General features: G+C 30.4%; 1 protein-coding gene and 1 long non-coding RNA gene across 2 annotated transcripts; one reads left to right on the forward strand and one right to left on the reverse strand.

The window, feature by feature from the left end:
- Positions 1-513: 513 nt before the first annotated feature.
- Positions 514-4,366, reverse strand: LOC148228882 (uncharacterized). The gene is made up of 2 exons (XR_015811548.1): positions 3,312-4,366; positions 514-1,846 (listed from the first exon to the last, which is right to left on the reverse strand). It is a non-coding gene; the product is annotated as an uncharacterized LOC148228882 (long non-coding RNA).
- Positions 514-14,573, forward strand: LOC148228881 (solute carrier family 25 member 32). Its single transcript, XM_088199098.1, has 6 exons — positions 514-720; positions 4,375-4,528; positions 4,600-4,849; positions 5,001-5,114; positions 12,066-12,211; positions 13,792-14,573. The coding sequence occupies exons 1-6, from the start codon at positions 555-557 to the stop codon at positions 13,928-13,930; spliced, it is 969 nt and encodes a 322-aa protein (XP_088055224.1). The 5' UTR covers positions 514-554; the 3' UTR covers positions 13,931-14,573.
- The last annotated feature ends 817 nt before the right edge of the window (positions 14,574-15,390 follow it).

Here is a 15,390-nt window from a genome sequence, read left to right on the forward strand (position 1 = left end):
GAAGGCCGTTAGGAAAGCGCACTCGCGCACTGGCGCACTCGATTCCTAAAAGTAAATTATTCAATAAATTAAAATGCACACAATTTCCAAACGACAACCCGCATACATTGCGATCGCTCACGCGTTCCACCTCATTCGTAATTATGGTATGGCGACGAGAGACGATATCTGCAGTAGTATTTTTATTTATATAAAGATGTTACATGTTGATTGTTTATATACATTGAACGGCTTTCGAGCCCGTCAGGTCGCCAAGAGAAAGTGCCACTAAGTTTTGGCCATAATAAAATCTAAATGAAAATAGGCCCCCTACAATACTTAGAAGGATCTGTGAATTTGGTATATTTTAAGTAGTTAATTAATATTTTTTCTTTATTTACTCTTGGCAAAATCCATTGGTCTCGAATCTATCCCGAAAATATTAACATTAACAATTAATAATTAAGTTCCGCATGGGCCTCGTCGTGCGTCGCGCGTCGCGCGTCGCGCGCTGGCAGCATCGTTTCAACTGTCAGTTGTCAGGTGGCTGCGGTCGAGATGCGGCGCGACTTCAGATGAGCGCACGTCAAGGGGGCTCCGTCGGGGCGAGCGGGGCGGTAGTCGCTCGACGCCCCTTTCTCAGGCACGTCAAGTACGAGCATTTGGTCGCCGGAGTCTCCGGCGGGGTCACGAGCACCCTCATCTTGCATCCCCTCGACCTCATCAAGATCAGATTTGCCGGTAAGTTGACCTCCGAAACGCACTTCCGACCCTTTCCACCGGCTGTATACTTCCTCTAGGTATTGCGTCAGATTCTCAACTCTTGAATCAGACGCTTGATTCTATTCAAATGTGCACAATCACATAGCAGCATGTTATCGTTAAGGTTAGGAACGTGACTGACAACAACTGGAAGCAATTTTCAATTATGTCTTTGTCGTGTACTTTCTTTGATTGACAGTAATAATTTTTTTTATAGGTAACGACAGTTTATTTAGCACTAAGTCCTAATTTATAACTGTCATTTTAAAAAAGATTAGAATATTCTAGAAAATATTAATACAAACTTGTGAATTATTTATTAATCAAATAAACAGGTTATTTCTATTTAAGGAGTACTAATATTCTGTAGAATTTAATTTTTTGTGCTTGTATCATATATTTAATTATCACATTAAATTGTCACTCTTGTGATTTTGTACTAATTGCTTTTTTAAATTAAAAACATTTTTCCTGTCATTATCTTGTACTAATTAAATACTGAAGAATATATATTAAACACTATTATTACTAATGAAAACTGATGCAGAGCTAGTGTGACTTGTTAGTCAAATAAAACGCTTTATAAATATCTAGTAATCGTTAGCGAGTACTAATAGTCAATAAAATGTACACGTAGATGTTGGGTGATCTAAAAAGCCTTTTATATGTTTCATTTTCAGCTGCTTTGACCAAAAGCACACAGGTTTATTTCGACCAATTAAAGTGAAGGAGAAATTTACCCTTTGTGAGATGTATAGGGATTTAAACTGAAAATGAAAAAATAACAGTCCAAAGCCCTGATATTATATTAGCTTTGTGTACTATTATTTGATTCTGACAATGGTTATCCTTAAGGGTGGTCAGCCATAATGACTTAGTATACCATACATAATCATATTGGGTTAGTACTTTCAGACGACTATATGACGAAGTTCTTTGTTTATGTCGATTTGATTTTTAAGATTAGTGGTTAAACAGTGTAATTTTTTAACCTGTTTGTTATATAGTTTATCACACATACGTAAATAATTTACACCGATCATGTCTAATGAGGAAAACTTTTTAATTTTTTTATTTATAATTTTTTACAAAATCAGGTTCAATACTTTTTGGTTTAATTAGTTACATATGTTTTGTTTAGTATTAACAATTGTTTAACGCTTTGGATGCTAAACGACGATATTTGGTTGTTTGTAAAATTAGCGAGAAATACTAACAACGATCGTTATTGACTTATTGATGACGTCAAACTGCTCGAATATGAAAACTTTCTGTGTGCCAATGCATCAGTGGCTTAAAATATTTTTTATGTATTTTAATTAATTATTGTGTAAAATAGGCATGAATATGTGAATAGGCAGGTTTATGAACTTCAGGAAAGTATTACTGTATTTTATAATTTGGTTAAGATTTTAATATAAAAAACTTGACATAAATAACACAAATTATATTAAAACAATTTCATTAATTACATAAAAACTTGATAAGAACAATTAAAAGCCTTACATAAAAGTTAAATTTAAATTAAAAACTTTATAATTTCATAAAAAAAAATTAAGTTACACAAAAAAGGAGAACCTTACAATTCACATAAAAAATTACAAATTGCATCACAAAATAAAAAATTACAAATTACTTGAGAATTACAAAACAAACATAGAACTTTTTTACAGAAAAAAATATTTGCAATATTTAAAATATTCTTTTAAACAAATGTTGTGATAGTACGCGATCTTTTAACGGAATATTTTTTTTCCATCATCCAAACTTTTTCAATACTTTCTATTATTTGAGATATAAATTGATATCTCGATAATGTTGTTTCATTACTATTATCTTTATATATAATATAAAAGTTTAAAATCAGTATTGATATTATGCTGAAGACAACTTTTTCTCAATATTTTACAGATCTTCGTTCATCCATATACATATGCACAATTCATCTGTCTAAGTGTCTACACCACCCATGCCACTATTTCACTTTCATCACTTTCACTGTCCGTTATGAAGGGTTAGAATAAATTGAACATTTTACAAAAACAATAGAAAAGCGTTTTCAATTGAGACACGAGCCGTCTGCGCCATAGAATTTGATAATATAATAATCGATACAACCCCAAATATTCTTTATTACTTTTTAAAATAAATCACAAGGTCAAAAACTTTCTTTATAGTGCATATTGCTCGCGCGATCAAGCAAGAAAAAGAGATTGTAAACAAACTTCTCTTCCATGCGTATTCATATAAGTATGGCACTGCATGCACGCACAATAAAGTATGTTAATAAATAATGCATAATTTTTTTCAAAAATAATTATAAGCACTAGCATTTCTTGCTATGATTTTGAAGAACATAGCAACCAAATGGTTAAAAAGTTGTTTATGAATTCTATATTCTGACAGTAATTATTACGTATAGGGTCAGTAATAATTGCGGAATGATTATTTGTCACTACTATCCTGCTTTTATTTTTTTAAAAAAAGTGATAATTTTAGCTTTTAAAAACCTTTATAAGTATTGTTATCTATTTCACGAGTTTGATCAATTAAATTTGTGAACCAACAACCAAAATACATATTCATCGAGGATTGCGATTGCATTTGTAGTATGTATTTCTAAAAAAAAATCTTTATGGCAAGCGTTTTAACTTTAACAAATTTTAAAAACAGTACAATATACAAGCCCATTTGATTACCTCTGCCAATTTTAGAGCAAAGACATGTTGAAAAATGTTGGTAGTATTTGTAAATTGTTAAATTCTTTAACAATTGCTTTATAAGAAGTAACAGTTTCATCAGTAGAATTTCATCTGGTGATATCACTAACAATTAAATTTAATGTGACGCAAGTGTGTATAGAAATATGAATTTATTTTTCTTTAATAGTAGATAAGGGGACTAACAAATTGTGTTTTTGATTTACCGATTTAAACTATACATTGAATATTGCCATATATGAAAAAAAATCTCTTAATCTAGAACAGGATGACGAACCTTTTCCCCAAGTGGGTCAAATTTAATATATTTTATTTATTAAATCCATGTGGCGAGTCACATAGGTTGAGTAATTGAAACAATAATAAATAAAGGCTTACAATTTTTATTAACATTAAAATTTACAAGCAAAATTTCAATGAACTCTTTATAAATAAAATAAAGAAAGGAAGAATAAATCATTTAATGAGAAATCTGTTGTTGTTTATATCATAATCCGATAATTTCACACGCGGGTCACTGCGTTACCCGCGGGGTACTCGTTCACCATCTTCTCATCCCATATTCTCCAACTTATCAATTTTGCTCTAAAACCTAAATGTTTTAAGTGATTTAGACTTAAGAGGAGAAGAAGCTTCTGAAAATAATATTAAAAAAAATCTTTTCATATTATGCAATTTGCAGTTATATATTATAATATTTAATTTAATGTTTTATAGTATTTATTTATTTTACTTTTTCTCTAGAAATTCTCATTAAAAATTCTAATAGTATATATTATTATATTTTAAAATTAAGACGAGTTTTTATGGAATGTATGAGATGTATAGGATGTGAGTCATACGTCGAAACAGAACTTCCGAGAAATTTGTTTGACTCATAACTTTAAAAGTAACTTTTATTTATTATGTTTAGTAAACGACGGCCGCACCACATCTGTACCAAGATATGAGGGGCTCGGAAACGCCTTCAAAACAATATTCAAAACTGAAGGATTCCGTGGACTTTATAGAGGAGTAACGCCTAACGTTTGGGGATCCGGTTCAGCTTGGGGTTTCTATTTTCTTTTGTAAGTATTGCATTATATTTTTTATGTATTTCATCTAATAAGTAATTGCTTGATATTTTTTTATTATATAGTTACAATACAATTAAGACATGGATTCAGAAAGGCGATACCAAAACTCCTTTAGGACCAGCGATGCACATGATGGCTGCGGCCGAAGCCGGAATTATGACCCTTATCATGACGAACCCGATTTGGGTCGTCAAAACCAGATTATGTTTGCAATATTCCGGCGAACACATCGCAGAGAATGTGAGATATCGCGGAATGATTGACGGCTTATGCAAAATCTATAGAAATGAAGGAGTACGAGGTTTATATAGGGTATGTTTATTACGCTTGATGTTTAGTGACGTACGTGTTTTTAATGTGTTTTGTTGTAATTTATTTTTAAGGCTATCTGTAACGCTGACCTATCGAGATAAGTTTAAAAATATATGTTTAATTAATTTTTTGTGTGACGCTTTTTTTTTAGGGTTTTGTTCCTGGAATGTTTGGAGTATCTCATGGTGCGTTACAGTTTATGACTTACGAGGAAATGAAGAACAAATATAATCAATATAGAAAGCTACCGATAGATACTAAATTGGTGAGTTTTAAAAGATTCTGTATCAAAATATTGCACTACAAATATGAGATAAGTTAAATTTATCTTTCATTCTGTTCATTAAATAAATTTATTTACCCTTTGGTTACTGCGTGCAAAAATCTATAACTATAATTAGAATAAGAAATGATCAACATAATAAAATAATTGAATTTGACCTCAAATATATATTACAGTGAATGTGTATTTTCAGTGAGTTGTATTTTCACTAGTATATAATTGAATTACACTAATTGAAACTATTTATTCACTGGGCGGATAATCCAGTACGCATACATTCGTTCAAAATATTTTGGCCTTAACAGATGATGTGTCGCCCTACAACTATTTTCTTAAACTGTGGCGGCGTTCTGGCAGTTCCCAGTGCTGCCACACCACCGCTCAACTTAAGAAGCGGGTAGTTTTTAACAACTGGCAATATATATACTCTCTCTCTCTCGCCATGACCAAGGTCTAGCACGCCGCGTCCTCGCCAGCTCTCCAAAAAAGGTCGTTTAATTAAATAGCTCTCAAAAACCACATGCGCTACAAAACGATAGGATTTAACTGTCAGTTGAAGTCTACCATTTTTTTCACACGTTAAACACCATATACTTTCACTAGCACCTGTCAGATAAATTATATTTTCACTAGTACAAATATATATCTACAGGTTAAAATATATTTCAATATGATTTCAGTGAAAATATATTTTCATTGGTAATACACATTTACTGTAACATATATATATTAGATAATATTAGGTAAACTGTAAAGATATGACTTTAAAACGTATTGTTTTGAAATTAGTATGTCGCTGATTGAGGTCAAGTAAACCAAGGTAACCTTTGTCGAGGTGATTTTTTTGAGCTCGTAGCAATTTCTCCTTAAATTTTTTTCATATGGCCTTTGAACAGAAATTCCGAGATGGTTTTTAAATATAAATTTCCATGACTTTTTCAATTTTAGTGTCCATTTGATATATTCAAAATTCAAAGAAGAAGAAATATTATAGCCAAAGATCGAAGAAACACATTAGCGATATTTTAATCATTTTGTTTGGCTAAGTAGTTAAACCAAAAAATCACAAACGCAAATCAATTGCAATTATTTCGTAGATATTCCGAAATTTTGAAAATGTAAAAGATGAAATTTAAAATATGCTATTGGGAGTTAAAGAACGACTTAAAAATGATGTGTGTGATTTGCAGAACAAGCTTATTCATCACGCCGACGTTATGTAATTGCACATGACGATCGGAAATTTGGGTGGATTAGGACCACTTGAAAATGCATATTTCAAATGTACAAAAATAAAAAGGACCTAGTGAGATGTGCCGACAAGTCAGTGGAATTTAGTTAGCAAGTACCTAAATTACAATGCCTAGTAATAGCATTCTAAAATCTCCAGCTGTTTAAATTATGACCGTTATGCAAAAGGCTATTCTTTTAAGAAAAGTAACAGACAACAACATCAATATATAATCGCAGACGTACTCACGACATTTTATTTAGGATTACACTTCTATCAAGATCAACTTTTATAAGTCAGTACTTGACATACTTACTACTTCGCTACTGATTTGGGACACACGAGAGTTCATCTAAACTGCCACTAAGCGGACTAGGGTTCTCAATTATTCATAGATTTTAACTATTTGAATATTGTCGCTCAGGATAAATACTAATGAATCTCCAATAAAATATGTAGTACTACGGGGGGAGGGTCCCGCTCATCTGGCCGTCAAAAGCTGGGTGCCCGCCTATAGGGTTGGACTCGTAGGGGCCAAGTATTTGTAACGGCAGTGGATGCCAAAGTAGATATTAATTTACTTAACCTAAGTAAAAAAAATCAATTAAGTGCCTGCAAAATATTATTTAATTAAAAAATATTTATTGCTTAATAATAAATATTTTTATTAATCATTAATTACTTTCATAATCGTTAAACTTTTTGAATTTTACAAAATATGCATAACACAACGCTGTGCGAATTACTGATCAGTGAGAGCGTCAAAAGGAAAATGCCTGATTTATTATTCTTACATACTTTTTGATCGAGGATATCATTTATTTTTTTCAAATCACAGGAATTAAGATTAGCTGTGACTGAATTAATTCAGAAAAATTGTTGGAACGTTTTAAATACATAATTCTATCGAATTTATTGTGTATATAATAGCTAATAATGTTTGGCTAATTCATATCGGCGTTTGTTTTGTGCGGATTTGCATATAAATTAAATAATTAGAAATAAATTAACCGTCATCAAATTATTGAACTAATTGAAATAAAATATTTAAAAAACGTAACATAAACTTCACAAAAATTTGTGAAGCACACCTGTTTTTGAGATAAGCATAATAAAGGTTGGGGCATTCCAATACTTTTTTCGTTCAACGAACGAGTTTCGGTCATAGTAGATACAGCTGATAAACATTCTATTCACAAATGTTTTTCAAATGCGTAAAAGCATTTTTTTTTATAAAAATGCTTTTACGCCAATGCGTAATACGCCAAATGCTTTGAAACAAAATAAAGGCGCATTAAGAACCATGGATTTTAGAGCGGAAGTAGTCACTAAAAATCAGCAACGTCACAAATGAGCGCAGACAAATGGGCGTGCGTCAAAAGAGCGCTTCATTATAAGCGCTACGTTATGAGAGCGTTTACCAAAGTAGCGCTGTAACAAAAAAGCGTGCGTCAAATGCGCAGACAGCCATATGAGCGTTTGACAAAAGAGAGCACGTCATAAGAGCGCAAAAATACTTGGAGAAAATCAAGTAATGAATATTTTAGGAATTAGGTAAACAAAATATATGTAAATTGTGAGAAATTTCAAAAAATAAAAATTCACGAGATATAGGCGGTAAAATTAGTATTTTATGTGCCAGAGGGTAATGACGATTAAAATGATTTGTCAATAAAAACATTATTATTTATTAATTATTACGTACATACTCAAGTATGGCTCCCCATCCCCATACGTACGATATACATATATTTTTACTAAAATGAAATGCTGATTTTGAATTTATCATTACATTTGTTCTGTAATGTTTCATTAAATTGACAAATAATTATCGACTCGACTTGGCAGGTATACAAAGGTCGTCTGACCTTTTTTTTTGGAAGGCGAAAATAAGCACAATATAAATTTTAAGAGCTAAGTGTAAGATAAATAAAATCATCTGAAAATAAATGTGATTGCAAAGGGTTAAAACATTAATTTTGCTAAATTCATTTTAATCATATTGTATAATTATCAAAAAGGGAGTTACCTATGATTTTTTAAATACCTAATTGTTACTCTTTACAAAAAAAATTCACCGCTGTCCAGGTGCATAACAATGCATGACATTGGTGAATGACACGGACGATACGCACTTGCTTAAAATTATTTTTACGATATTAAAACTAAAGTAGTAATAGGAGAATCAATATGATTTTTTTTAAATACTTTTTTAGTGTGATATTTAGTTTTAATGTGTTATTCTTAGAGACCTTAATTTTTCGCGATAACGATAAAAGTATATTTTTGTGAATTTCGTGCTTTGTCCATTTCAAAAAGGGTAGTTTATATACAAATAGAACAGTTAGAAAAAAATAGTAATCTGTCTAATATTCTATTATTTTGTCCGGTTCCTTGGTATGGCCTATTTACCTGGTTATCGATAGCATATTATTTTCCCTTATCTTACATATTTGCTAAACTCCAAAAACTATTCGGCGGCACGCACATTAAAAAACTGTTATAGATTAAATTGTTATCTATTAAGAAGATTAATCCTTATAGATAGTTGTAAGACATTCGTGGTATTTTATTTTTTTTATACTTTTCAAAGACGCAACGAAACTTCTTGCGAACGTTTTCAGTCAAACTTCAAAAGTATACTGAGCGCTAGTTATAAGTTATTACATTTATATATAACTACTCTATCTAGCTTTAAATAGATAACTGTAAAATGCGATTTTTGTGAATTCCTAAAGTTTATTCTCACACTAATTTCCAAGGCTCTAAACATAAAAAAAAATCGCGTTAAAGGCAAAATCCACGATAAACATTTATCAGCGCTAGTTCTGGGTTATTATATTTATATATAACTACCCTATTCAGTTTAAAATAGATAACGGTAAAATATGCGATTTTTGGAAATTCCAAAAGATTGTTCTCACAGTAATTTATAAGTCGCAAAATATAAAAAAATCGCGTAAAGGGCAAAATCCACGATAAACACTTATCAGCGCTAGTTCTGTGTTATTATATTTATATATAACTATCCTATCTAATTTAGAATAGATAACTGTACAATATGCGATTTTCGGAAATTCCAAAAGCTTGTTCTCACAGAAGTTTCCAAGGATCAAAACATAAAAAAAGTTCGCGTAAGGGCCCACTATAAACATTTATCAGCTAGGTATTTATAATAAAATTACCGACTTAAGCCTAAGTGTTTTATGATATCGGGTAACTCTCTTAAATTCTTGAATACAAAAATCAAACTGCTTAGGTGATATTTTATGATTAAACAAGCACAAATGATAAGTAAATATATACATATACCCTATGTAGGTATATTATATTTTGTTTAGACCGAATAATGTTTTCAGCTTTTAATTATTTTCTAAAAAATAAGTATTACTTATATTTTCGTATGTACGTATATGTATATATATATTTTAATATGTATTAAATTATGTTAAATATTTAATTAATTATAAGATCATGATTTGCATCACATTTATTTGTAATGCATTATTATTGTATCGCCCACTTGTCCGTCGACCATTTTGAATCGCCCATTTGACCGTCGCCCAATCGCCGTCATGCAATTGACCGTGTCTCTATAGTATGTATGTATACTAAACACAATAATTCATTAAAATACTAAATTAACTTAACAAAGTGGCACATTTCTGACCATAGATATGGAAATTTTCGATATACAAACATATGTCATATGTGTATGATTAATAATAAATTAATGTTTTTACAGTTTAATATATAAAACAATAATCGTTTAATTAACTGAAATATATTATATAATATTTGTACTCAGTCGTTATTCGAGATAGAGTATAGTCGTCTAAAATAGATACCCAAAAACCAACCGCGATGCTGTGAAAATTGATTATTATATTTTATTTATCGCATATAATTAAAAAATATGTTATCGACAAAAGTTTCACGATATTTTTATTTGTATTTGTTTATCGTCAAATAGCAAAAAAAGGTCTGGCGTCAAATAGCAAAAAAAAGGTCCATACCTACCCTATAACTGTAAGTCGAGTCGATATATATTTGTCAATTTAATGAAACATTACAGAACAAATGTAATGATAAATTCAAAATCAGCGTTTCATTTTAGTAAGAATATATGTATATCGTACGTATGGGGATGGGGAGCCATACTTGAGTATGTACGTAATAATTAATAAATAATAATGTTTTCATTGACTAATCATTTTAATCGTCATTAAGCTCTGGCACATAAAATACTAATTTTACCGCCTATATCTCGTGAATTTTAATTCTTTGTAAATTTCCCACAATTTACTTATATTTTATATACCTAATTCCTAAAATATTCATTACTTGATATTCTCAAAGTATTTTTGCGCTCTTATGACGTGCTCTCTTTTTTAAAGCGCTCATATGACTCTCTGTGTATTTGACGCACGCTATTTTGTTACAGCGCTACTTTGGTAAACGCTCTTATGATGCAGCGCTTATATGACGGCGCTCATTTGACGCACGCTCTTGACCGGCTGCCCAAAAATCGTATTGTTTCATTTTAAGATATTTTCAAATTTCATTTGAGATTCGAATATTCGATTGAGAATCCAAACCGAAACCGAGAAAGCAGCTGCTTCCCAATTTACGTTAGACCTGTCATTAACATTTGGAGATAATGTGGCGCAGACAAGACTGAGAACAACATTTATATATATTATTGCATAAGTGATACATGGTTTCAAAATTGTTTTTTTTATAATATCAATAACTTTGTATTTTATGAAAATGAACGCATAGGAGAGAGGTCAATTTAGGACCAATATCATTATTGTTTAGCTCTGCCTCCGAAAAAAAGTTTTTTTTTTTACCTAACTCACTTTGATAAACATTAAAAAAACATGATTCACAATGGAGAGATTTACTCATAATTATTTAAGTTCCACCATAGACATTCGGCAAACACAGCTTATGAAATTGAGACAAATCCAGAGATTTCAATTAAAAAAATAGCTAGTAAGACGATTTATATGGTTGAGTTTCCTAATGCATTAGAACATCTGTAATGCGCGTACTAATGTATGCAGGAAACAAATAAGCTTTTTTTGCATCATGATATCTCGGAACAAATAATGGATATTGTATGATAAGAAATAATGCCAAATGCAACGGTAATCAAAAAAGCAGGTAACAAAAACTGTTTGGTTGGATATTTGCACAATAATTAATTTTGAATTGCATAAAACATAAACAGCTGGATTGATTGCATTAATCATTAAAATTGTAACAATGCAATTATCTTGCATATAGCCCTGATCTAACGCAGTTAAATTATCATTTGTAGATGTATTTTTTTAATGTTTGTGAGATAGAATCGGTCCTAATAGTCGACAAAAACTTAGAGAAAGGTCGCATCTATCTGTATTGTAGAATGATTCAGAATAAAAAAAATTATGCATAAATGTATAAAAAATGTTTTAACTTATACTGAAAAAATTGTAGCAGTGATTTATCACTCGCATGATACATATATATCACTGCGCAGAAACTAAAGGGTTTAGCAAAATTTGGCTTTCAATTAACTCTCGAAAGATAAACTTTACTTTGAACTGTGTTCCTAGCTTATATAAATGTTTGATAACCGATTTCGAGTACTTTTCGTAGAATCCTAAAAAAGATAATTAAATCCATTATTAAATATTATTATTTTGTGTATTTAGTCGACAACCGAATACCTCTGCTTTGCTGCTGTGTCAAAGTTGATAGCGGCAGGAACAACTTATCCATATCAAGTAGTGAGAGCTCGTCTACAGGATCACCACCACTCGTACCGGGGCGTGTGGCACTGTGTCACCGACACATGGAGGTATGAACGTTTTAGAGGTTTTTACAAAGGCTTGTGTCCTTATTTATTGCACGTCACGCCTAATATTTGTCTAGTTATGTTAATTTGGGAAAAGTTCACTAATAAAACGGACGACTGATCTGTATCGCCCAGTTATTATGTTTAACGATGGAAGAATATTTTATATTCAGTTTTCTTTTTTGACGTTGTTTCACAATGTTTAGATGAAAAAAATATATTTATACAATATGTTAATATTTTTCTAAACTTCGATCAATCGTACTTAACTCGACCTTGGTTTTAATTTAAAATTTTCAGATAGACGTTTCGAATTATTTACTGTGTATGAAATTATCATTCTGTAATTTTAAGTAGAAATTATAAAAATAGTCATTACCCTAATTGACAGTTTTCAATGGTTTTTTTTTCTCATGAAAACCATCACGGTTTTATTAGTGATTTTTAAAAATGTAATAATTTATTGTGCGTGATTATGTTATATAATTTAACCTATAACACTGCAGACTATACTGAAAATATTAGGTGTCGGAATATATTTTTAATTTTTATATGAATTTTATAGGTATTTGTGTAATTTATATTCCTAGACGTTTTTTGTATCACACCGAGATCTTAAAAACTCATCGTGCTAAATGTGACTTATGTTTTAATTTGTATCTGCCTTTTTTACTTGTAAACTGTAAAAAAATTTCAGTTTTAAAGATATTTTCAGTATTATAAACTCCTATATTTTTGAATATACAAGTATGTATCTTTAATTGACAATTATATACCATTTTTTGCTTTGTATAACCTTTTTTTGTATATACCTATATGATTTGAATATAAAGAGTCTCCGTTATGTATATTTATGTAATACATGTTATATAAATATCATTCATACAATTAATAAAGACATCTGGGTTAGATGACTCGAAGCAGAATCTCAATCGGTCTTTTCAGATCTGTTTTGATCAGTGCTTCTACTTTATACTTTACACTTTAAGTCCTAACATATTTATTGTACGTAACACATATATTATAAAACCAGTTTATTTATAATAAATTTTGTATGGTTTGTTAAGGTGTACAAAGATGTGGCCGGCCACTCTTATATTTATACTACTTATTAAGTGCATTATCTTAGTAAAATTTTGACTGTTTTTGTCATTATTTTAATGTTAATATGGCGCACAATTTTTAAATTATATTACACTACAGAGTCAAGTGATGGATAAAAGACATTTATGCGGTCATTGAGCTTAAATTGTGCAAATAAAATAAGAAAGTTATTAACGCGCCATTAGAGAATGGATGAGTAACGTAGAAGAGTAATTGTTCATATTAGGCTGGTGTATATGAAATTTGAGAAGAATTCATATTGGAGACCTAAAAGTTATATTTTACGTAAGTCGGCTCGTTTCATATGCATTGATCTGATATTTTATATTATAATAATTTAATTTATATACGCAATGTAGAGCTCAATATTTATTGAGCTTTGCATTGATCGAATGTGGAGCTGAAACTACACATTTGCTCGTATAAAAGAAATCAAGCTCCATGTTGAATTAACAGTTTGTGTCCTGGTGGTGTTGCAGGTATGAGGGATGGCGCGGTTTTTACAAGGGTCTTCGCCCAAATTTGATGCGCGTTGTGCCGGCCACAATGATCACCTTCTTGACGTATGAGAATATATCGCACGCTATGCTGAGTGCCCGTCGCCAGGACACAAACTAAAATAATCGCGTAGTTACGTTGAATTATTATTATATCGAATAATATAGCCATTTATGTTGTTATCCAGTTGGTTTTGTATCTTGCCAATTGTCACTAATCGTTGATTCGCTCCATATTGTTATCTTTGCCAAAGAAATGTTAAGAGTCACTACAAGATAAATAATATGTAAGTAAATTAATTGTTACGATGTGGCGTTTAAAATCAACATTAAGATTTTAATGTAACGAGACAATTCTCTGAAGGTGGGCGGTTTTTTAACAATAATCTCAAAAGTTTTATGTTAGTAAAAGAATAACTTTTTAATCGTATGATGCGTAACATTCCTGAATCAGTATCGTTTTATTTTGTTGTCGTTTCACATCGCGTTTGCACAAAGTGGTGTAGTTAAATGTTATTTTGTATGGTAGTGTAATAGTTATTTTTGTTCTAAAATTAAATACTTGGCTAGTCAGTTTAACGGACGTTTAAAAAGTGCTACTTTTTGGTATTGTAAGGAGATGCTGTGTTGTTGATTTATTTGTATTTTTTATCATAATATTCAGACGAATATAAATGTATGTCGTTTTACCTGAATCACATGCAAGTGTTGAATATCTTTGAAAAAATAAAATCTTACAATGACTTCAGTGTCATTTGTGCAAATAGTTTTTTTATTGTTGTATATTTCTGCACCTGCCCTACCTCCTCTGTTCGATTCCAATTTAGTATAAATCTTGCATCCGAAGTGTGATAACCTAAAAATAATATAAAATCAATAATAAATTGAAGTGCGTTAATATTAATATTACATTCATTCCGTTTCGAGTGTGGTATCTTTAAAATAACTCTTTATCTGTTTCGTATTTATGGCAATACTTGCTCCTACCTTATCTTCTTTGTGTTTGTATAGTTGTTTTCAATCCGGATCGTTAAAGAGCGCATCTTATATGTATGTTTGACCGATATTTTGAAAAAATAGTCTCCATAACCGTATCGGTGTGATTATTTTGATATTTATTATGCACTGATGTAAGTACGAATAATGATTATCATCTTTAAACAATGTATAACACATGTACTTACATCACTCCATAAAAATATAGTTGCAGCATGGTCTAATTTAATAAAATAAGTTTATATATCAATGTGTTTCAAGTGGGCAAAAAGTAGTCTTTCTTTTAATGTAATTTCTGAATTTTAAGTTTCAAATCTTGCAAATATAGTATTAAATAATAGTGTATTAATTAGGCTAGTTTCACCGTAAGCTAAAATTTAAATGTGCTAAATAATATTAGAACAAGATTTTTGCCACAAATATAAGATTAAACAATTATGTGTACAATTACACATCGATCTTGTTGCATTATAATATAATATGATACATTGTTTTGTGCTCTACATAAAAATTATATATCTTAAAATTTTTGTCATCAAAATCAGGACAAAAAATTAAATTTATTTTGAAGCTATTTTTATACTG

The sequence above is a fragment of the Plectrocnemia conspersa genome, unplaced genomic scaffold (assembly GCF_051122295.1).
Source record: "Plectrocnemia conspersa isolate PC_06_02 unplaced genomic scaffold, ASM5112229v1 ptg000012l, whole genome shotgun sequence".
Taxonomy (NCBI): domain Eukaryota; kingdom Metazoa; phylum Arthropoda; class Insecta; order Trichoptera; family Polycentropodidae; genus Plectrocnemia; species Plectrocnemia conspersa.